The 24,731-nt window shown below is 40.0% G+C and overlaps 2 protein-coding genes across 7 annotated transcripts in view; both read right to left on the reverse strand.

Annotated features, from left to right (window-relative positions):
* Positions 1-16,876, reverse strand: part of hdac8 (histone deacetylase 8) — an 80,839-nt gene extending 63,963 nt beyond the window's left edge. Inside the window, exons 1-3 of the mRNA XM_060832657.1 lie at positions 16,711-16,876; positions 13,598-13,650; positions 6,605-6,735 (exon numbers count right to left, since the gene is read on the reverse strand). Of these exons, the coding sequence (XP_060688640.1) occupies positions 6,605-6,735; positions 13,598-13,650; positions 16,711-16,821 (295 nt within the window). The 5' untranslated portion in view covers positions 16,822-16,876. The remainder of the gene's footprint in view (positions 1-6,604; positions 6,736-13,597; positions 13,651-16,710) is intronic.
* Positions 16,877-18,415: 1,539 nt separating this feature from the next.
* The window catches only part of phka1a (phosphorylase kinase, alpha 1a (muscle)), a 126,313-nt gene continuing 119,997 nt past the window's right edge, over positions 18,416-24,731 (reverse strand). For 5 of the 6 annotated variants that reach the window (XM_060832662.1, XM_060832663.1, XM_060832661.1 and 2 more), the window contains 2 exons: positions 20,844-21,044; positions 18,417-19,826 (listed from right to left, as the gene is read on the reverse strand). In XM_060832662.1, the coding sequence (XP_060688645.1) occupies positions 19,653-19,826; positions 20,844-21,044 (375 nt within the window). In that variant the 3' untranslated portion in view covers positions 18,417-19,652. Of the gene's footprint in view, positions 19,827-20,843; positions 21,045-24,731 lie in introns of all 6 variants that reach the window. The other variant, XM_060832660.1, reaches the window with a different exon arrangement.

Raw genomic sequence — 24,731 nt, forward strand, 5'->3', positions numbered from 1 at the left:
GCCTTCAATCAACAACATCTGCACTCTCAGACAAGCAGCAGTGAGGTCTTAATCATTTTCCCTTTACTAACCCATGGATACTGAAGCAAATTTAGCATCTCTATCATTGTATGTGCTGAAATTAGTTAATCTAATAGTTATTAGTTAATACAGACTTATCATTGAAATACACACTGTACAGATTTACTATTTACCACATAAATTCATTGAGCTGTCAAGAAAGTCACATCTACCTCTTTTTTCAGCCTTTTCAATATTACATACCATTTTATGTGCTGAAAGAAACTTTTGTACAATCTTCTAGGTTTCTTCTGTGCTTCATTTAGCCATCGGGACTATCATACAACATGTACCAAATCAGAAGACTTCAATTTCCCATCGCAACATAACTTATTCTTCCATTTCCCTTTCCACACGAGGAACATATGGAAATTGAATAGAATCGAATGCAAGTCAAATCCAAATCACTTTTGCACAATAACAGTTGTCATGTGGAATGCATGAAGTTGCTTTGCATTAAGGAGCTACTAACGCAACTCAGCTTAAAACAACTGACATTTTTCAGATTCATAACATGAGCTAATGCCTCTTAACAGTTTCAACTTCGATGCAATATTCTGCCAAAATGCAAACCTCTCAACCTGTTTTGGGCACATATTACCTGTGGACTTATAAACTAATAGGTTAATCTTTTTAAGCCTTTTTTGAAGGCAAGTAAAGTTTGTAATTTTATGGCCTAACAACCATCTGGTTTTAGGCAGCATTTCGGAAGACATTATGAGTAATGGGAGGATCAGCCACTTTAGGTTACGTGGGTTTCTCTGTTGTTGACCGTTGCCATACAGCCCAGCATTAGAAACAGACATCTGATGCATTTCAGCCCAGAATGATTTACAACAATGTGGGAAAACAAAGGGGAATTGCAGTTTCAATAGGAGGTGAATTACATGCCAGTATGTGTCAGATTATTCTGAATAAGGAAGGGTTCAAACAATACTGCAGAGTTACATCCAAATGTAGACAGCTCATACACAGCTGCTTCATTCAAAAACAGAGCATGAAACCTTAATTTCTACAGATGATCTGAATCTGTTCTGCAAGAAACGACAGAAAAGTTTTTGTTTCTTTCAACCCTTCCAAACCTAAATGGGAACTGGAGTGCAGAGGATTTTGGGTTGGAAACACCAGCCTGGTTGGCCCTTTTCTTTTCCCAATATTGGCTGGTAATGAGTCCACAGAAGGTGCTTTGTTAGATCAGGTTTAAGTGAAAGATAATGAGTGTTCTGTGAGCTGAAATTCCTCTGTGCTGAAATTGCGCCAGCTTGCAGACAACCTGACTGACACTAATCCTTATTTATGGAGTATTGCAAGGCACAGTGTGGGGTTGTGTAACACCCAGCAACAGAGAAAACCCTGCAGTTCCAGCAATGAGAAAAATAGGAGACACAGAGCTTTTCAGAAACTCATACGCATAAAGAAACCAGTAGGGATGTACTCTCAAAATCAGCCAGCCTTCAGGTACTGCAGTTTGACAAGGTTAACTTCTTGAGTACCAAATCTCCAGAGACATTGTGAAAATGGGGTGGTGCACCAGAAGGGAGCAGAAATCAATTTATACTTTGGATAACCAATGCAATTTCTTGACTACACATTTGTTGATATTGATAATTTCAAAAATATACTATTAGCCTATATTTTCACCATGTGCAAGTGTTTGATTATTTGGGGTGACTAAGAAATATCTTCCAAATTTTCCAGAGCTCAGGTCAAGGCTGCTTTTGATCTGATTGAAAGAGTCGGACCACATTTTATAGATGAGTATGTAGGAAGTACTCTTGCATGATTTCAGTGCCATTTCTAAGCATTACTTTCAAAGGAAAGTACTTGTTCACACATTGCAAACATAATCTCTGATTTGAGAATATTTTCATTCAAGGACAAAATCAACCTGCATTACAGGAGAACTTAAAATTACAGAAATGTGACACTGTTACAGAAGGAGGCCATTCTTTCCATCATATCTGAGCTGGAAAATGCTTTACTAATATTCTCACAGAAGCACAGATATTGAAACAAATATATTGCAGCTCAGAAGACAAATTATTCAGCCAATCGGACAAAGCTCTTGAACAAAGATGTAGCTTAGCCCCATCCCAATGTCTGTTTTATTTCTCCATAGATATTGCTTTATTGTATACTCAGTGTCCCCTACCATTTCAGATGGAGTTCACTATATCCATATGACTGCATGAAAATATTATTTCAAATCAATTCCAGCATTTGTTTGGTAATGTTCTTCAACTTACACCCTCCAGCTACCATCTAACTAAATAGTCTGTGGAATTCAGAACATTTTTAGTGGAACTCCTCCTAAGTTTAAAATAATAAAAAAAAGGAGCAGGAGTAGGCTGTTCGCTCCCTCAAGTCTGCTCTGCAATGCAGTAGGATCATGACTGATCTGACATCCCTCACGCCCATTTCCCCATAACATTTGATTCTCTTACTAATCAGGAATCTGTCTGTCTCATCCTTAAATACACACATGGCTCTGCCACCATAGCTGTCTGTGGCAAGGAGTTCCAAAGTCTCAACCTCTGAGAAAAGAAACTCCTCCTCATCTCAGTCTAAATTGTCGTCCCTTTATTCTGAGACTGTACTGTCTGGTTCAGGACTCTCCCATGAGAGGAAACACCCTCTCAGCGGTCACCCAACAAGCCCCTTACGAATTTTATATGTTTCAATCAGATCATCTCTCATTCTTCTAAACTCCAGTGAATAGAGTGCCAATGTGTTTAGCCTCTGCTGATAATGCTCCATACCAGGGATCATGCTAGTGAACCTTCTCTGAAATACTCGAACGAAATAATATCTTTCCATTAACCGGATTAAAACTGCTCACCATACTCCAGATGTGGTCTCATAAGCACTTTATACAATTGCAGTATGATCTCCCCACCTTGAAAATAAGTGCCAACATTTCATTACAGTTTAGAGCCTTCTGGGCTTAATATTAAGTTCAACATCTTCAAATTGTGAACCAACTCTCATTTCTTCCCTTTCTTTTATCTATACTCACTACATTCTCCTATTTCTTCGCTTGTTTTACCTTTACTTGTTACATTTTTTGTCACCATGTCCTTTCTCCCCCTCCTCCCACCCCAGTGGGACTGTCTTCTCTTTCAAGTCTGGCAGTTAGACACACTCTTGTTCTACCATTTTTACATTCTGATCATTTTATCTGAACTATCAACATCTTTTCTCCACCAGCACTCTACAGCCCCCACCCCCAAATGCTCATAAGTGCTGCACCCTTCACACTTCATTTCAGCTCTGATGAAGAGTCATCTAGACTCGAAACATTAGCTTGCTCTCTCTCCATGGATGCTGCCTGACCCACTTGATCTCTAGCACTTTTTGTTTTCTGTCCAACATTCCATTAACCTTCCTGATTGCACAACTGTTTATAATATATATTAATGATTTGATGGAAGGAAACAAATGTACTCTAGCTAAATCCTAACCTTACTATAAGACCATAAGGCATAGGAGTGGAAGTAAGGCCATTCGGCCCATCGAGTCCACTCCGCCATTCAATCATGGCTGATGGGCATTTCAACTCCACTTACCCGCATTCTCCCCTTAGCCCTTAATTCCTTGTGACGTCAAGAATTTATCAATCTCTGCCTTGAAGACATTTAGCGTCCCGGCCTCCACTGCACTCTGCGGCAATGAATTCCACAGGCCCACATTCTCTGGCTAAAGAAATGTCTCCACATTTCTGTTCTGAATTGACCCCATCTAATTCAAAGGCGGTGTCCACGGGTCCTAGTCTCCGCGCCTAACGGAAACGATTTCCTAGCGTCCACCCTTTCCAAGCCATGTATTATCTTGTAAGTTTCTATTAGATCTCCCTTAATCTTCTAAACTCCAATGAATACAATCTCAGGATCCTCAGTCTTTCCTTGTATGTTAAACCTATCATTCCAGGGATTATCCGTGTGAATCTCCGCTGGACACGCTCCAGTGCCAGTATGTCCTTCCTGAGGTGTGGGGACCAAAACTGGACACAGTACTCCAAATGGGGCCTAACCAGAGCTTTATAAAGTCTCAGTAGCACAATGGTGCTTTTATATTCCAACCCTACTGCACTTGTGTGCTAACTTCCAATGTTTCATGCACAAGTATCCCTACGTCCCTTTGTGTGGCAACTTTCTTCAGTTTTTCTCCATTTAAATAATACTGTTCCTTTGTTCTACCTTCCAAAATGAATAACTTTGCATTTTGCCCCCACAATGTACTCCATTTGGCAACTTTTTGTCCATCAATATCTCTATGTAAACATTAAACTTACCTTCCCACCTATTTTTGTGTCATCTTTAAAATTAGCTAGAGTACATTTGTTTCCTTCCATCAAATCATGAATATATATTATAAACAGTTGTGGTCCCAGCACTGATTAATTAAAGGGAGCACAATTTTGTCAGTTCTTGTAAATGAAGACTTCCATTTTTGGCATTATCTCAATAAACCAATTTTACAGTTTCTCTGCACCCTTAATTTCCCTGAAGAATGGTACACAACACTAGCTGCAATGTTCCAAATAACTAATGATTTGAATAGATTTAGGATTATCACTTGGTTTTTAAAACCCAGGACTAAACAAAAAAAACATGAGAAAGCAGCTCCCTGTGAAGCATGACGGCACTGACATTAGTGAGTTCAAAAGGATTTTTTTTTAACTCAGAGGTTGAGGAGATCAATATTTGATTGGCTTTTCATTTCCAAGTATAAACTGTACATGACTATTAAAAAAACAGCAATAACACATCTGCAACCTGCTGAATGGATATCATTGCTAATAGATACAAATTCTATACATTAGATAACTACCATATGCACTTTACACAATATCATAACACATTTAAATCCAATTACTTATGTAAATTTTATTTCTAATCAGTATTTTTTACTCTGGTTGCAGACCAAATTCTTGAATAAGTTATATATTGTGGACAATAAAAATTAATAATTCTTCACATAATCTACAGTTTACAGAAAACTGGGTACAAACAAAACATTTCCTGGCAAAAGCATTGTGTTTATCTGAATGCAATTCTTAAAACATATGGGCTTAATCAAAGGAAAGGCCTGCACAGCAATGACATAAAGAAAATACATTTATAAAACAGATAGAAAATTTTTTTAAAAGGCCCGCTGTCTGTCCCATTCAGCAAGAGGTCATCAAGCTCATTTGGACAGCAATGCACACATAATGGGTCAAATGGCCTCTTTCTGTTCCATAACAATTGTGTGATACTGCAATGTGGTAACACAATTATTAACTCCGCACTCACAGTAGCCATATCATCACTCAGGAGAAGCAGCACAATAGATTTTTAAAAATACAGAGAATTTCAGGGAAAACAGTGAACTATTGCTTTCATAAAAACACACTTTCTTGTGGCATTGAAATTACAGAATTACTAATGAAGGAAGTATAGGAGAAGAATACCATCACAACATTACAATGAGTGCAATCCTGTGATTACTTGTTTTAAAACTCAATATTTCTGCACTATTTTGCAATGGCAACCTATCAAGCATAGCCTAAGTGTTGGGAGCGCTGGTTAGAAGAGTCTGATACAAATACTGAAGATTAATTTCAAAACGGTTATGATGGAGCTTTGGGATTGGTAACTCTTCTCACTTTGTACAAGTTGATGACGAGTCGAACAAAGCCGACAAGAACATTTTTAGAAACAGATGCAATGGCAAACTTACACTAATTGAACACCTCATTGATTTTGAATCGTGGATTACAATGTTGTCATTTTACCCTTATCCTTAGCTCAGTTGTCTGGATGCTGACTTGCAACACTGAGCGATACAAATAGCATGGGTTCAATTCACCATGAAGGACACTCCTTCTCAACCTCTCACCTTGCCTGTGGCATGGAGACCTTCAGGTTAAACCACCAGCAGTCATCTTTTTAAAGAGAGCACAGCCCTATGGTCCAGCAGTGTTTCACAATCCAAACCAGAGTACCAGTATCAAATTTCTCCTCTCTCCCACTGACAGGTTTTCTAAATGAAGGAACTCAGTAATCTCAAATGTCTGATTACCACCATCATAAATTAATTCAGCATTGTTCTTTATTAAAAACCAAAAGAACTGCTGAGGTTGTAGGTCAGAAACAAAAACACAAATCGCTGGAAAAGCTCAGCAGGTCTGGCAACATCTGTGATGAGCAATCAAAGTTCATGTTTTGGGTCTGGTGACTCTTCTGTTTTCATTTAAGGGTCACCAGACTCAAAACATTAATTTTGATTTCTCTTCACAGATGCTGCCAGATCTGCTGAGCTTTTCCAGCAACTTCTGTTTTTGTTCTTTATTAAGTTGACAGTACAATTTAAGAAGTCACAGGTGTGGCTAAGGCAGGAAGTGCATATCCATGCAACTGCAGTGAACTACTGAGATTTGAAAGCATTTAACCCTTCATCTGAGCTATTGTAAACAATGGTGACAATTATTTTGAAGAACACAATCACAAATAAAAGGAGAAAAAAACATAAATATTCAAAACAGACAAATTAAAATGTTTACCTAGTCCATACTCTGCAGACTCAGGGTCATCATCATCACCATCCTCACTGATTTTCTGCAAATGCTCCAGGTAGGCATCTGTATGGAACATTGCCATTTCTTCCATAGAAGCCACTCGGGGTTCAACAATCCTGTTGTAACCAATAAAAATATCAGAAGCAAGCACATTTGTGTCATTTCAATCCATCCTGCTCACTATCCAAAGCATCATATACCCCCTTCACATGAAACAGTGATTTACTTAGCTATGATTCAATTTACTGGTCATAACATGGTGTACTCTACATTGAGACAAAAGGTAAGCTGGGTAACCACTTTCTGCAATATTTTGAATGTCATTACAAGGATGACCCCAAGCTTCTGGTTGTTTGACATTTTACTTGTCTAACTTGCTCCCATTCTGACCATGGCCTGAGACAATAAACTGATGCAAGCTAAGGAACTGTATTTTCAGCTTAACAGTCTTCAGCCCTCTGCACTCTAACGAGTACAATAATTTTAGATTGTTATCTCTGCTTTCACCATATTCCTAAGCAATTGTTCTTTTGTTTTGCAGGGCTGTTTTTGTCTAGTTTCTTCCTTTATCTCTTCATGTCACATTCAGACAGTTTTAAAGTAGCCAATTATACCTCGTTTTGACACTTATTTCACCTCTTTTGCTTTGGGTCATGGAATTTTTATTATCTTATCTCTCCTGACCTTCACCCTCTCGCAGAACTCCCCTTTTGTTCTTCCTGCTTGCTATGCACCTCCTGATAAACTGAGTAGGTGCAGTATTTTTGTTTTCTTTAAAACATCAACTTTACTAATTTTACATCTTCTGAAACAATTGTACTGGAATCCAATTGTTGTTCTCTAAAATATGAATTGGCTTCTGGCGTTTGTCCCTGAGTCTCCATGTCTATAGCATCTAGACTGGTTAATACACAATCAGGTACTTAACAGGTACTCAACATTTTGAAACTGCAGCATAATTACTATGGTCAACCAAACGATGACACTAAACAAAGCACCTAAACAAAACACTCAGCTAGTTGTATTATCTAAATAAATCAGTGCATACCATTAAAGCGGTTATATTTTATAGAATATGCTTAACTGAACTCAGTACTTGATGGGTAAACACAAATACTAGTGTGTTTTTTTTAGATCAACCTGTTCAAAGATGTTATTACACACCTCAAGAGTAGGTGGGACATGAACCTGGGCCTTCTAGCTCAGAGGTATGAGCCTTTCATTACCAATGACAAACAGCTTTGTAAACAAGGCAGCTCTGTGCTGAATTAATTGATCTTACTAAGTGCTGCAATTGGTACCAATGCCCCAAGGATAACAAAACAGTTAGCTATGATCCTCACTTAATCTTACACCAAATTATTTGCTGCAAACAAAAATGTTTATCCGCCAATGCTCACTATCTAGGTTCACACATCAAGTACAGACAAGTACGTTAAAAAAAAATCTAATTTCAAAAAGCAATACAGGCAAGTGATGTAAATCTACAAGGCCAGACTTTGTTAAAATGGCCACCTGGTTGAAACAATTCACCCCACTGAATGGAGGTGAAACTTGCGCAGAATACAATTTGACCATTTTAAAGAAGCTGATGAAAAAATGTGGAGGACAAGTATGTACCAAAGTCAAATGAGGCAAGATAGAAAAAGACAAGGTAGTTATTGTCATGTACAATGACAAAAAAAATTCAAGAACGTGCTACAAAATAAAGGCATTGAATACTCAACAAAATAGTGTAAAGCCAAAGAAAACAAAGCCAGTTTTCAGATCAGTGTTTTAGTTATATGAAGTTGTAGAACCGTGAAAGACTGCATTGAGCCACTGAAGGATGCTCAAGGACATCTAGTAAACACTCATTGGAAATATCAGCTGGGTACTTTGCATTGGTCTTTATTGAGGATGATGGTCAACCATTCAAATTGAAAGATAATACGCATTATAAAGTCAGATTTATTATAGAAGTGGAGTACTTTATTGCTTAAGAATGAATTAAGAACTTGAAAATAGATAACAGTCATAGAATTCTTACAGCAGGGAGAATGGCCCTTCAGCCCATCGTGTCTGCTGGCCCTCAAAAATCCATCAATTCTAATCTCATTTCCTAGCACTTGGCCTATAGCCTTGTAGATCAGAGAACTTCAAGTATTCATCTAAATAGTTCTTGAATTACTTGAGGGTTCTTGCCTCTTTCATCCCTTTAGGTAGAGTGTTCCAGAAACCCTCTGGGTCAAAGTCTTTTTTCCCAAAATCCCTCTAAACAGTTCACCCTGATAAAGGGAAGTGCTTCTTCCTATTTACACATCTTAGAACAGCCATAGCCTATCTAGCATCTCTTCATAACTAAATCACACTGGCCTAAGCAACATTCTGATGAATCTCTTCTGCAGCCTTCCTCGAGCAATAACATCCTTCCTGCAGTGTGGTATACTGCAGAGAGAAACTAGAAGAAAGTGAGGAATGCTGATGCTGGAGATCAGAATCAAAAAGTGTGGTGCTGGAAAAGCACAGCCACACAGCCATCCCCGATGAAAGGCTTATGGTCAAAACATCAACTCTCCTCGGATGCTGCCTGAGCAGCTGTGCTTTTCCAGCACCACACATTTTGACTCTGCAGAGAGAAACTGAACAGAGGATATCCACCAGTGGGTCTACAGGAAAATCAATACCCAGCACTTGTCCTGCTCTTTTTTTAAGTTCACTGCAATCTGGGATAGTTTCTATGGAAAGGAAGGACTTCTTTTTAATTGTTTAAAAAAAGGGAAAGAAAACAGACCTGGCAAACTACAAGTCCATCAGTTCAATGTGACTAATAGGTTAGATGTATCAAAGAATCATTATGACTTCAATGAGAACAAAGGATATAGTATGGGCATCCAACATAGTTTCAAGAAAAGGTCCTAGCCTCAAATTTAATTGTGATGATGTCACCAAAATATGTTGGACGCAGATACCCAGTAGACATTATCTCCTTCGAGCCTTTGACAGGGTACTGACAAGTGGTTTCTCTATGAGATGGAAGCTTCTGGTGTTAGTGGCAATACATTACCTGTTGTAGTCACTTCTGAATCCAAGTAGGTAGGCAGTTGAAAAATTTTGGAATCAGGACACTATGATATATATATATTCAGTAGAGATGAGCATTAGGACTATTGCTGACAATTATTAATGATCTATATTGAAAAGTTGAAAGAATGATATGCAAAAGCATATTATATAACAAACTTAGTTTTAACCGGCAACTTATGAACCAGCATTCTTGATAAATTACACACCTCAAGTATCACAAGTTTACTGTATTAAGGTGATGTCTGCAATGTCAGAGTAGTCAGTTGTGGGTGTGAGTGAGAAGGCTCACTAACATTAACTTTTATTTAAGGAAATGTTGTAGTATTATTTGTGTCATTTATGCTGTAAATAAAGTATAATAGTGATGTATATACCTCTTGCATTATGTTTCTATTACTTAGTGTGTTTTTTCACATCGATAGCATGAACCTCTTGATCAACTGCTTCATTCCTGGACTCATGGGCACTGGTTAATATAATGTTTGTTGTACTCAGAGCATTAGACTGCAGATGAAGCTTGACGTCTTGGAGGATTTGTTATGATCAGTCAAAATGAATGCTGACAACATTTCTCTTTTAAAAAAAAGAGAAATCTTAGTCATTATTGAAAGAACAAAGCCACAAGATTCCACAGTTTAAACTAAACTACTTTTTATTATACAAGTGCAAACATTGAAAACTGTCTTAAATAACCACCTATATTAAAAATACAGAATGAACACAAGTTAAATATGAATTAACAGATTATTTTCACTTAATTATAAGCTAAAAATTACATCATAAACCAAAACAGATCTTACAAATTGGCTCAGAAGACCAATTGACCCAAAAGTCATAAATCTCATTGATAAAGTTCTTCAAAACTCTGTCTTCCTCATGAAAATAAATTAGCTTATAGGATTTATCCCGATGCCCAATCCCCAGCAGCACACAACACAACCATGGCTCGATCTTCACCAAAACAAAGGCACATGACTCCACAATTCTGCTTATGACAGTCTGGATAATGTTGCTTCATCAAACAATAGCTTCAAGAAACAGAAACAGCTGCAGCAACATCTGGCCTACCTTCTTTAATCTGCCTGTATTGCAATCTGGAAACTTCATCTGAGGTCTAGTAGCTTTGTGCCCTTTTATAGGATTACAGACATTTCAGATTCCTCAGAAGTTCTAATTTTCAATCTTAGTTTCTTTAGAAATTGGAAGGGTTAGTTTCCTTTGCCTATTCGGGTGCATGTCAAAACATGTAAGTTTTAGACAACAGATTAAACTTATGATTGGCAAAGGATGTTTCACATGATTAAATGCAGTGCCATGTATGTGAATGTTAAATGCAAATGCACCCTTCAGTGAAAAGCCTTACAGAATGTGAAATACTTGAGTATTCTCACATATGGATCTTGAAAGATCTGGTGAAAAATCAAAGACCTAGATGTTAACTCTCTCACCACTTAATGCCAGATTTGCTGAGTTATTTTAGATTTTTAACATCCGCAATATTTTGTTATTGATCAAGATTAGTTTTTAAAAAAATACTTGGGCACTATCCTTTAGAGAACACCAGATGTAAAGGCAACCTGAACAAGCTTTAAAGGATGATTGGGGAGACTATGCTGTTGTCTAAACTTGACTATTTGTTCTGATTAAATACAATAGATCACAGGTCATGATTTAAGTTGTAAATAGCGACATCTAGGTCATATGTCAAAAGACAGCCCTTTCCCTATGGAATTGTAAACATCTGTAAGAGACTAATGCCACAAATGCTGATTAATTGACTTCATTCAAGGACAATTGGACCTCCTTCTGCTTATGCAGAAATCTCCTCCTACAAAAGGTTAGCACTGGGTTTGTACTTGTTTGTTATCCTCTCTCAGGAGAAAGTGAGGACTGCAGACGTTGGAGATCAGAATCAAAGAGCGGAGTGCTGGAATAGGAACCTGATGAAGAGCTTATCCTTGAAATGATGACTCTCTTACTCCTCGGATGCTGCCTCATCAGCTGTGCTTTCCCAGCACCACACACTCTGACTATCTCAGGAGATCATATGGTTTTTGGTCAGGGTGGGGAAGTATCGTCATTTGTGATGTTCATAGTATCATAGTTGTGAAAGAGCAGGATTGATCAGAGGGTCTTTTTCCTTTGTTTATCATTTGTAAAACAAAACACGATCAGCATCTATGAAACATATTACAGCCTCTGGAGAACTGAGAAGGAATTGGGAAACTGGTTATCAATTTAGCAATCACTTTGGAACAAGCAACCCTTAAGAATTACATATTCTTAAATCTGTATATTTCTTGCTTCCCTTTTCGTACTTTTTTGTATTTTAAAACCAGCACTGGGATCATTCTGGGAATAGATACTTAATGTAGAATAGTGAAATCCACTCGACCAAAATTCTGCCATCTCAACCACCTGATGAAGGAGCAGCACTCCAAAAGCTAGTGTGCTTCCAATTAAACCTGTTAGACTATAACCTGGTGTTGTGAGATTTTTAACTTTGTTCACCCCAGTCCAACATTGGCATCTCCAAATCATTTCCATTATGCATGATTACATTACACCAGTAACCCCTGGAATACAGAAAGTTAAGCAAAGGTTTCAGTGAGGTTTTAGGATTTTTAAAGCAATTGATGGATAGAGAGAAACATTTTCCACTGGTGGGAGAGTTTAGGACAAAGGTGCATAATCTTAAAATAGAACCATGTCATCAAAGAACTTCAACAAACAGAAGGTTGAACAAATTTGTTAATAAAAAGCAACAAATGTTAGCTCAATTAATAATTTTTAGAGTGAAATACTTTTGTTTGTTCAGAGATTAAGAGATATGGAAACAAGAAGGGTGACAGGGTTGGAAATATCAGAACACTAATTTCTCCCCATGTCTGCGTGGGTTTCCTCTGGGTGCTCCGGTTTCCTCCCAAGTCCAAAAATGTGTAGGTTAGGTGAATTGGCCATGCTAAATTGCCTGTAGTGTTAGGTGAAGGGGTAGATGTAAGGGAATGGGTCTGGGTGGGTTGCTCTTCGGAGGGTTGGTGTGGACTTGTTGGGCCAAAAGGCCTGTTTCCACACTGTAGGTAGTCTAATTCCACTGCTAGAAAAATAAAAAGTGGTCCACTTGGCAATCATGCCACCTGCTGGTGCTCACAGTTTCTCCCACTTCTAATATCATTGTGATTCCTCCACTCACTACACTTTGAGAGTTCCTGCTGGTCACGGTTTGGGACAGGGAAAGCAAGCAGGAGGCAGAAAGTGGACTGCCGTGGGCTCAGGGGAGGACCAGTGAGTAGCGTGATGAGGGTTTGGAGAGGGGCATTGAGACTGTAAGACGGGCAGCCCAGTGGCTCGGTGGTTAGCACTGCAGCCCCACAGTGCCAGGGACTCAGGTTCAATTCCTGCCTCAGGCCATTGTCTGTGGGGAGTTTACACATTTCCTCCATGTCTGCGTGGGTTTCCTCCCACAATCCAAAGATGTGCAGGTCAGGTGAACTAGCTGTACTAAATTACCCCTAGTGTTATGTGTATTAGTCAGGGGTAAATATAGGGTAGGGGAATGGATCTGGTTGGTTACTCTTCAGAGGTTTGGTGTGGACTTGTTGGGCTAAAGGGCCTGTTTCCACACTATAGAGAATTTAATCTAATCTAATCAAGGGGGTGCTGAGTTGGAAATTTGACTCAAAATAAGGGCAGCAAGTATGACGCAGTGAGAGAAAGGGAGGTGGGTGACAGGTGGAAGTGAGCAACAAGCACACAATGTCAGTATTGGGAAAAAAACTGCTCTTGTACTGATGGATGGAGTGACTGTCGAGAGGGCACACACAACTGTCTGGTTGGCAGCAGCAGGCAACCATACTAAAAACGTGAAGTCGATGCCTCATCAGATAGTTTTGGTAAGAAAAATGGCTGTACCTCATATATTTCAGCAACCCATAAGAAGCAATCAAAGTATGGACCATACTAGCCTAGAAGAAGAAAAAAAGAGATTAGTTAGGAGATGGCAAAAGAAGGCCAGTAATGTACTAAAATATAAAAACAAAAGAACTGCAAATGCTGTAGATCAGAAACTAAAACAGAAGTCATTGGAAAAGCTCAGCAGATCTGGCAGTATCTGTGAAGAGAAACCAGAGTTAATGTTTTGGGTCTGATGATCCTTTCCCAGAACTGATGGTAGCTCGGAAAACGTAGGTTTTTATGCAGAAAATAGGGTGGTTGGTTGGGGGGGTGGGGGGTAAAGGAACAACAGTAGGTGGGCTGGAGCCCAAAGAGTGAGCACAATTAGACAGACAAAGGAATGATCTAGCTAGGGGGGGTGAAGAGCTGTTAATGGAGACTGTTAGTGGTTAACAATAGTTAGGGTGTAATGGCAAACTTTGAGATAAGGCCAGGTGTGTGGGGTAGGGGACGAGGACATGGGAGAATTCAGGCCTTAAAATTATTGAACATGATATTGAGTCTGAAGGGCTGCAAGGTCCCAAGTGGAAAATGAGGTGGTCTCCTCTACTTTGGGGAAACAAAGCGTAGACTGGGTAACCACTTCGCAGAACATCTAAGTTTTGCCTGCAAAAAGACCCTGACCTTCCAGTTGTCTGCCACTTTTAACACAACACCCCGTTGCCTGGCCAACATCACTATCACAGGCTTGCTACAGTGTTTCAGCCAAACTCAGCGCAAGCTGGGAGAACAACATCTCATTTTCCTGGAAGGAACCAGCTCATCAGGGAGGAGGATTAGCAGTTGGTAAATGAGGAGAAATTGCAGTTGGAGGCAGATAACAATGAACAGAAAATCACCCCTGCAGCATAACGAGATGACCTCAACTGCCTTTCTCCAGTAAAAGGCCACCCTTCCTCTCTCCTATAGCCTTCAATATTCGATCCAATGTCAATGAATTTAGCATCTACCATACCTTGGGTGCCAGCAATTCTGGGATATTTCACTTCCCTCTAGTTCTGCGGACTGCCTTTGCAGAAACCATCTCCCCTTTATGACAAATAACTGGGGGCCCACCCAGTAATTGGGCTCTGCTAACGCCTCAGCAGAATAGCTGGATGAATGTACAGACTTGTATACACAAATGATTAATTTTGATCTCTGTATGTAAAGAAATGCAATGTGTGCATAAGAATGGCATGAATAAAGAAATAAGAATTTTATGAATAAAGTATATTTTTGAAATTTAAAAAAAATCTCCCCCTTATGACAAATAACAAATTCCGTGGCCAACTGCCATGAGTACCTAAATCAGTCTGAATTTAATCTACATACACTCCAGTGTCTATTAGCTCCAAGTGGAAACATGTCTCTATATCAATTATGGTGTGAACTTGATCAATTCCTCACTGGAGATGGGTTTCAGACCTTCAAACGAACACAGCCACTTACCCAATCCCCCCAGCAGAATAATTATCCCAACATCTCAGGCAATGACTCTAACCACATCTTATTCTGTAAATATTAATACATTAAATCACAATCATTTGATCAGTACTCCAGCTCAGCCCTGGCATTATACACAGCTCCATCACAACCTGCCTATTCTTGTAGTCAATATCTTGATAAAGCTGTTTTCCATATGCCTCCTTCACTACCCTGTCCTGTTGCCTTCAGTGATCTGTTGAAAGGTCTCTTTGATCCAAGTCACATGGGATTCAGGATGAGCTTGCCAACTGGATACATAATTGGCTTAACAAAAGAAGACGGAGAGTAATGGTGGAGAGTTACTTTTCAGATTGAAGGCCTGAGACCAGAAATGTTCCACAAGGATTGATTCTGGTCCTCGTCTATTTGTCATTTATATAATGAGATGAGAATATAGAGGGCATGGTTAGTAAGTTTGTGGATGCTACCAATTGTAGTGTCATGATAGACAGTGAAGATTTTCTATGAGAACAAAATTATCTTGATCTGAGCTGAAAAATGGCAGATGGAGTTCAATCTGAATAAATGAGAGATATTGCATTTTGGTACAACAAACAATTAATGGTAGGGCCTTGAGTAGTACTGTAGAACAGAGGAACCTAGGGGTGCAGGTACATAATTCTTTAAAGGAGGTTAAGAGTCTAGGAAGGGGAGGGATGAGTCTGAGAAGGTCCAGGTAAATTTGAGGTCGGGGTGGAAGGTGTTAGTAAAGTGGATGTTCTAGGAAGAGAAGGTTTGCATTGCACGTAGACAGGATGGTTAAAATGGCATTTGGCACACTTGTCTTCATTGCTCTGTCCTGAGTATAGAAGTTGGGATGTTATGTTGAGATTGTATAGGTGAGGCTTTTTTTTAAAATAGTGTGTCCAGTTCTGGTCGCCCAGTTATAGGAAGGATATTATTAAGTTGGAGAGGTAAAAACAAGGACTGCAGATGCTGGAAACCAGAGTTTAGATTAGACTGGTGCTGGAAAAGCACAGCAGGTCAGGCGGCATCTGAGGACCAGGAAAATCGAAGTTTCAGGCAAAAGCCCTTCATCAGGAACAGAGGCAGGGTGAGGGTTCAGGAGAGATTTACCAGGATGTTGCTGGGTATGGGAAGTGAGAGTTATAAAATAAAGGCTGGAACATTTTTCATTAGAGGTTGAGAGGCAACCTGGTAGAAGTTTATAAAATAATGAGAGGTATAGACAGAATTAATGGTCGCTACCATTTCCCTAGGACAGGAATTTCCTGACTAGGGGACATATTGTTAAGGTAAGTGGAGATTTGAAAAAGACATGAGCCAAGTCTTTTACACAGAAGGTGGTTCAGGTGTGGAATGAACTTCCTCAAAGTGGTGGATGCGGTTACAATTACAACGTTTAAAAGACATTTGGATGGAAAGCAGTCAGAAAAGGTTTGCAGGGATATGGGCTAGGACCAGACAGGCGGGACTAGTTTAGTTTGGGATTATGTTGGACATGGCCTGGTTAGACTGAAGGGTTTGTCTCGGTGCTGTCCTGAGTTGTCGAGGTTCCAGACGATGGTGTGTGTGATGGAGTGGGGGAGTCTGGTCCCTCGAGTGCCATGAGGAGGCGGTGGCGCCTGCAGCTGCAGCCTTACCCGGCTGGTGACTTTGGAAAGGGAGTCGCATCTCTCGATGTAGCCGGGAGTGTAGATGTAGGAGACACTGGTTTTAGTGACGGCTGAATCTGAATCCAAATCCGGCTCCATCTCCAACCGGGAAACCGCTCCGCCACCAGCCGGCGCCGTGCCACCGCGAAACCGCTCCCCCGGCCGGCGCCGTGCCGCCGCGAAACCGCTCCCCCGGCCGGAGCCGTGCCGCCGCGAAACCGCTCCCTCGGCCGGCGCCGTGCCACCCCGAAACCGGTCCCCCGGCCGGAGCCGTGCCACCCCGAAACCGCTCCCCCGGCCGGCGCCGTGCCGCCGCGAAACCGCTCCCCCGGCCGGAGCCGTGCCGCCGCGAAACCGGTCCCCCGGCCGGCCGGGGCAGCCGCCTGTTGTTTCAGTGTCCGCTCTTGATGGACGAACTGTTGAGGCGAAGAGCTCTCTGAGAGACCAGCGGATCATCGGCTTCGTGAGGAGTATGAGGCAGGTTTCACATTCGCCTATATTTATTTTCAGGATGATAATGTTTAAATCCCGAACGGAAACGGAGCAGGTAGGCATTAAAAAAAAACGAAGACTATGTCAAAAGCGCCAATTTGAGAACAAAGTGTGGAATATGTTCTCAAGAAGATATTTGAATGTTTTTTTAATAAAAGTTAATGGATAAAACTGCAGTGTAGTGTAAGACAAGGAATTTCGGTCACGTAAAGAAATATTAAATGACAAGTTAATAAACACGGAACCAAACTGAATGGAAATAGAGCAGGAAAAGAAACGAATAAATAAAATATGGCCAGTTACGGTCAACTTGAAATTCTGCTCCTATTTCTCGCTCTCTCTTGGCTCATCTCTCCCATCCTCAGCACATAGTAGCTAGGCGAATGTTGGTCTACAGAATCACTAGTCTTGAAATGTTAACTGTGTTCTTTCCACAGATGATGGCAGAAATGTTGAGTTTTTCCAGCAATGTGTTTTTTTTCCCCCAGATTGCCAGTATCTGCAATACTTTTTATTTAAACAAAGTATATGCATTGCTGGTTCAAGAATTTTTTTTTAAAAAACCCACAAAACAGGCAAGAATAAAATGGGAAACTGGATTCATGATTAATTTCAACTAAAAACTGTTAATGCAAAGTGCCTGATTGAAAGATGAAGTGATGTTCCTAAAGCTCGCATCAAGCCTCGCTGGAGAAGACCTCTCAATTGCCTAGTAATTTTACACCATTCCCCTACAATACTCATTTGAACTTTGAAGTACTATCCTCTACCAGTTGTTGCATTATGTTATAAAATGTCCAAATGCAGACAAGATGGAGAATCAAAATGACAGACATTCAGGAGCTGTGAAGCAGACAGAATGGAGTTGTTCTGTAAAGCAGTCAGCCAATCTGCAATTTTTCCCCCAGAATCTGAGGACGTCACTTGTTAGGTCAGCATTTTGTTAATCTCCAGTTGCCCTTGAGAAGGAGTTGGCGAGCTGCATTCATGAACCATCAGTTCAATTTAGTGTAGGTTGACCCACATTACCATAAGGGAGGAAGTTTCAGGATTTTGACAGAGGAACCCTTAAAGGAATGATGATATATTCCCAAGTCTGGATGCTGAGTGGTTTGGAGGTATTGTCACAATACTTGTTCAAATAAAATAAAATTATCAAATATTAACAAAGCACATTTATAAATAATTTCATATTGAATTCATAGTTTTAATAAAAGCTTTTGTAAACCAAACAGTCCAGGATTTTTGATGACATTGGGAAGAACATTAAAGTGATGAGTGACTGATCTTTTTTGTATTTGATACAGTTTAAGGCAATATTAGAGATCAGAGTATGACATCTTCATAAGCATCATTTAAAACATTAAGCACATATTCTTAGCTTAAGGATTTTATAACACGTCCCTACAATGTTCATTTAAACCTTGAAGTACCAGCCTCTAAATGTTGTTGCATTACACATACAATATCCCTATAATTGAGCAGCATAATGATTGCAGTTGCAAACCATTCTAAAGTTCATCAGGCTTGAATGCCTTTGTGTTGAACTGAGGAAGGCACATTAAATAGTTCAACTAAAAGCAAACTGTTAAGCAGGTTGCCAAAATAGCAAACATGTCATCAAAATAGATAAATATTTCTCCTCTTTATTTTTTTTTAAAACTAAAATGTACTTTGAAAATTAAGCTTCTTATAGAATACTCAAGATAAGGCAGTAACATTACCTTGATCATTACTGCCGAAGTGTAAATTTCTTTTTAGAAGATATATAAAAGGAAAATGTAAATCAAACGCTTGGGTGTCTAAAACCTTGCTTCAGGATGAGAACAAAAAATTTAAAATTATTGAATCCTGAGGTTAGCTTCATCAGATCTGTATAACCTTAGTATGCGTGCTGAATGTCGTGCAACATGTCACATCAGCATGGGCAGAAGAGGTGTTTGCATATATCATTGAACTTATTATTTTGCTAATAGAATTAAAACAGCTTCAATAAAAAATATAGTTTTCTCAACACATATCACAGTAGTTTTGTTTTAAAAGGAGTTTATACAGGGCTATATACTTTAACAATAAGTTGCATTAAATGACTTTCTAGCCCAAGAGTATGCAATAAATAACATGCTTTTAGTCATGTGTAAACATTTGCCTTATTTTGTTATGCAATTTATCTGTATTTCCTGTTATATTAAAAAGATTTATGAAAGTCATTTCAGATCTTGCCATTTTCTGTTGGAAGGAAATAGAAATGTGCGCTTGATTTAAGAATTTCGTTTAGTAATTTCTTCTTGGCAATTATAAATGATGCATCATGGACTTCGCAGCTTTTGGGTTATTAGTCCTAGTAACATCCAAATTCAATGTTGTGCATTGTAGGCCTTGGACATGGCATCTGTGTACAGTCTGTGATTTAGATTACATCAATAAACTTGATCAGTTTACTGCATTGTGCACCCACTTTCAGGTAAGAATTCATCCACATACATAGCTACAGCCTTCAAAAGATAGGTCATGGACCCAAAACGACCACTTGGAGCACTATCATATAGCAACTTGCAAATTCCATTTGCAGGATCCTTTTCCAGCATGATACCTTCAGCACCCAAAGCACTCTATTGATAAAGTGAGAAATACAATTATTCAATATACTAATTAATAAAGTTAACTTCAAAGCTAAGGTTCAAGGTGATTCTGGAGTTGTGTGGGAAAATAGAAAACATGGGCTGGATGTAAATAAAGTCAGTGCCATTCCCAAGATTAAAAGGTCAGCACAGGAAAACAATTGTGCTGCAGACATGTAGTGATTAATCAGCCCCAGTATTAAACTGGTGGCAGGACTTTGCTTGTCAGGAATAGGAGATAGCTACTGGTGAATTAGAAGCTGGCAGTACTCCAGTGCTAACAGTACCAGTGGGATTGATGGCCACAATTGCTATTGGAATCTTTAAAAGGGTATATCACAGGATCCTGTGAGAGGGGTAATTGCAGGGAAGTTGGGGGAGCAAGGAGGTGGGGGTAGGGTACTAACCAGGCAGAATGGTGGAAGGTTGAAAGCAAGAGATAGCTTGAGGCAGGGATCTCTGATAGGAAAGGGGATGTCCTTTGGAGGTAACCTCAGATCTCTATCCACCTGCACATGGAGACCCGTCAGGTTGGCAACCTGTCCTAGGATTTTCCCACCATTGGTTAAATCCCAGTGACACAGATGAGGCCTTTATATAGGAATTAATTGCCCACTTAAAAATTTCACCGACAGGCCTGCCATCAAAGGGCTCTTCTGCTGCCAGAGGAATTGTGGTGAGGGCAGATGAATCCAGCTGGTCTACCCACTACCTAAATTGTTCCTGCTTTCATTACGCCAGCAGGGGAGAGTTAAATTCAGCCACAAAGACTCTACAACATACTATGCAGTCTGACAAATATCCAGTGTTACTCTGTTTAGGGATTGTTGGAGAATTAGAAAAAGAATGGAAGAGATGAGAATAGACATCATGAAATGATCCCAATAATTTAACACAAAGTGACTTTCGTATATTACCAGATCCTCCCTCCAAACATTCTAGTCAGCCAAGAGGAGGTAGGGACAGGAAAGAAGAAATGTGTGCTTAAGTATAAAATTGAAATTTTACCTGTTCTTCAATAAATAAATTATTTGCCATGTGTGCAATGCGATCAACATAGATTATTTCACCAATAATTTGTACTTCTGTATCAGCGAGCATTGTGAGGACAAGGATAGTTTCCACAAGAAGCTGCCGATATTCTGGCTGTGGCACACTGTTCAGGAACGTCTCTACCTGAACAGCAAATTTTATTTCACCAGGTGTCATCTATTCAGACAGAAGAAAAGTGCAGTTCAAATAAAACAAATGTTCATCATAGAATCTATTAAAAAGAAATATCAGATCTTTTTGATGACATAACAAAGAAAATAGGTGCAGGAGGAAACCATCTGGCCCTTTGAGCCTGCACCAGCATTCAAAATGATCATGGCTGATCATGCAATCTCAGTATCCAATTCCCACCCTCTCCCCATATCCTTTCATCTGTTTATCTGCAAGGGCCATGTCCAGCTCCCTCTAGAATATATCTATTGAACTGGCCCCAACATCTTCCTATGGGAGAGGATTCCACAGGTTCACAAGCCTGAGTGAAGGAATTCTTCTTCTTCACAGTCCTGAATGGCTTACCACTCATTCTTAGACTGTGACCCGTTTGGATATCTCCAACATTATGAATATTTTTTTTCCACATCTAGCCTGCCCAGTCCCATCAGGATTTTATACATTTGTAGTAGATGCCCTCCTCATTCTTCTAAATTCTGGTGACCTTCGCTGGACTCCCTCAATAGCAAGAATGTCCTTCCTCAGACTAAGAGACCAAAACAGCACACAATACTCAAGGTGTGGCCTCATCAAGGACCTGTATCAAGACATCCCTACTCTGATACTCAAATCCTCTCACTATGAAGGAGCACAAGGTGTAGCTTTCCTCACTGCTACACCTGCATGCCAATTTACAGTGACTGTTCAACCATGACACCCAGGTTTCGTTGCACCTCATCTTTTCGTAACTGCCACCATTCAGATAATAATATGCCTTCCTGTTTTTGTGACCAAAATGGATATCCTCACATTCATCCATTTTATATTGCATTTGGCAAGTATTTGCCCACTCAGCCTGTCTGTCCAAGTGACCCTGCAGCCTCTTCACAACACACACTGCCAACCATCTGCAAACTTGGAGGTACGACATTCAATTCTTTTATCCAAATCGTCAATGTATATTGTGAATAGTTGAGGTCCCAACCCTGAACCCTGCAGCACCCCATTCATCACTGCCTGCCATTCTGAAAAGGATCTGTTTATTCCAACACTCTGCTTCCTGTCTGCCAACCAGTTTTCTGTCCATGCCAATATCTTACCTCTGACACCATGACTTAATGGAAGGTTCGTGAGGACAATGTTACAATGGTCTAGTTGGTGTTCAACTAGCCATGAAACGACACGATCAGCTATCCTTAGTAGCCACACACGCAGATGACAAGCAACATGAATTCGACTGGGACAACACTACTATTATAGGGCAAGCCAAACAGAGAACAGCCAGGGAATTCCTAGAGGCATGGCACTCATCCACAGATTCTATCAACAAACACATCGACCTGGACCCAATATACCAGCCACTGCAGTGGACAGCTAGAACTGACAACCGGAAGAGGCAGAGACAAGCCACTATAAATGCCGGAGGAAACATCACAGAAGCGCTTCACAGGAGGCTCCCAAGCACTGAGAATGTCACCTAGACAGGGGACGAAACGTTTGCAACACAAATTCCCAGCTCGGCGAACAGAACCGCAACAACGAGCACCCGAGCTACAAATCTTCACCCAAACTTTGTACAATTTCAATATTTGATAGAAACACAAAGTTTGATGAATTGTGAATTTTAAGCTTAGTGGAAAACTTCAACAGGACAAAGACTGATAGAACAAGCAGACAAAAGGCAGATTAAATTTAAGGCATAGGAGTGAAGAGATGTGTTTTAGTTAGGTAAGAAGCGTGAATGGAGGCACGATAAACTGAACAGTACAATTCTAAATTAGGTGCAGGAACAGAGGTCAGATGTATATGTACACAAATTGCAAACTGCAGCAGAAGTTCAGAAAGTGATTAAAAATGCATTTAGGACCTTGACTTTAAAAATTGAGGTATATAGAATAAATGTCGAAGCATTATGTTGAACCTCTACAAATCATTTGTTCAGCCTCAATTGCAGTATGGTGTTCAATTTCAGTTAAAAATTAAAGAAAGCTTTGAAAAGATTCCGAAAAGATTTACAAAGTTTGGTTTGGGGTGAGGGAATTTAGGTTTGAATAGATGGGAGAAGCTATACTGCTCTTATTCAACAACAGAAGGTTTAGAGGAGGTGTAATAGATGTATTCAAAATTATGAAGGGTCTTGGCAGTGCAGAAAGAGGGAAACATTCCCTTTGACAAAGAGGTTCAAGACCTGAGGGTTTAGATTTAAGATGATTGGCAAGAGAACCAATGGTAACATGAGGAAACTTTATTTATGCATATGCAGTCAGTAGTTAGAATCTGAAATGCACTCCATGATGATGCTGGAGGCGGGATTCAATTTTACTTTTCAAAAAAGAGAATTGGATGATGACCTGAAGATTGTTTTTTTCTAAAAAAAAACAGTGAGAGGTTATGGGGAAAAGGCAGGAGAATGGGATTGGAAAAACTGCCTTGTTTACAGCCTATGTATTTTCAACAGGTCAAATGGCTACTTCTATAGCCATTCTATGATTCATGATGCAGCTGAGAACCAAATGGATTGCTGCAGAAAATACTGTCATGAAGCTCTGCTGGGAGATGCTGTGAAACATTGGACTTTTGGCACAGTGAAAACGTACTTTGCTTCCTAAACCTGGTGCACCATCTAGGGCTGGCTAACTTTCTTGCTGGTTTCAGGCTGAGGATTCAGATAATATCTGGAGAACTATGACCAGTCTGGCAACTTTCTTTCCCTCAGATCACTGCCACATGCTCAGCTTCCAGCTGTTTGCACATTTATTCTTGAGCACCTACATAAGCTGTGTAGTGAGACTCCTTCAATTTCCAATGTTTTTAGCAGATATCTTAGATTGTCTCACTGCTGCAAAATAATTTGAAAATTTACAATCTCACCAACTTTAAGTTCAATAAAATAAAGAATACCAGATGCTGAAGATCTGTTCATAAAAATGACCTTGAGCTCCCAATTGCCTGCCACTTGAACACAACTGTGTTTCCACTCCAACATTTCTGTCACAGGACTGTTACAGCATTCCAGCGAGCCTCAGCTCTAGCTCAAAGAACAATAAAATAAAAACCAAAAGAACTGTAGATGTGGTGAATCAGAAATAAGAACAGAAGTTGCTGGAAAAGCATTTGTTGAGAGAACTATTCCGAGGAAACCTCAACTCTGATTTCTCCTCACCGGCACAGTGGCACGGTGGTTAGCACTGCTGCCTCACAGCGCCAGAGACCCAGGTTCAACTGCCCCCTCGGGTAACTGTCTGTGTGCAGTTTGCACATTCTCCCTGTGTCTGCGTGGGTTTGCTCTGGTTTCCTCCCACAATCCAAAGATGTGCAGGTCAGGTGAATTGGCCATGCTAAATTACCCGTAGTGTTAGGTGCATTAGTCAGGGTAACTTTAGGGGAATGGGAGGGTGGGTTGCTCTTCGGAGGGTCGATGTGGACTTGTTAGGCCGAAGGGCCTGTTTCCACACTGTAGGGAATCTAATCTAATCATGATGCCCGATCTGCTGAGCTTTGCCAGCAATTTCTGATTTGGTCTCAAAGAGCACCATTTCATTTTCCACTTGGGGATCATACAGCCTCGAGGACTCAACATTTGAGTTCAATAACTTTAGAGCCTGATCATGTTCTTCCATGTCTTTTTTTACCACTCCACATTCTGGTCCTATCATGACACAGGTTGCTTTTAGCAAAGCCAATCCATTCTCA

The sequence above is a fragment of the Hemiscyllium ocellatum genome, chromosome 11 (genome assembly GCF_020745735.1).
Source record: "Hemiscyllium ocellatum isolate sHemOce1 chromosome 11, sHemOce1.pat.X.cur, whole genome shotgun sequence".
Classification (NCBI taxonomy): Eukaryota; Metazoa; Chordata; class Chondrichthyes; order Orectolobiformes; family Hemiscylliidae; genus Hemiscyllium; species Hemiscyllium ocellatum.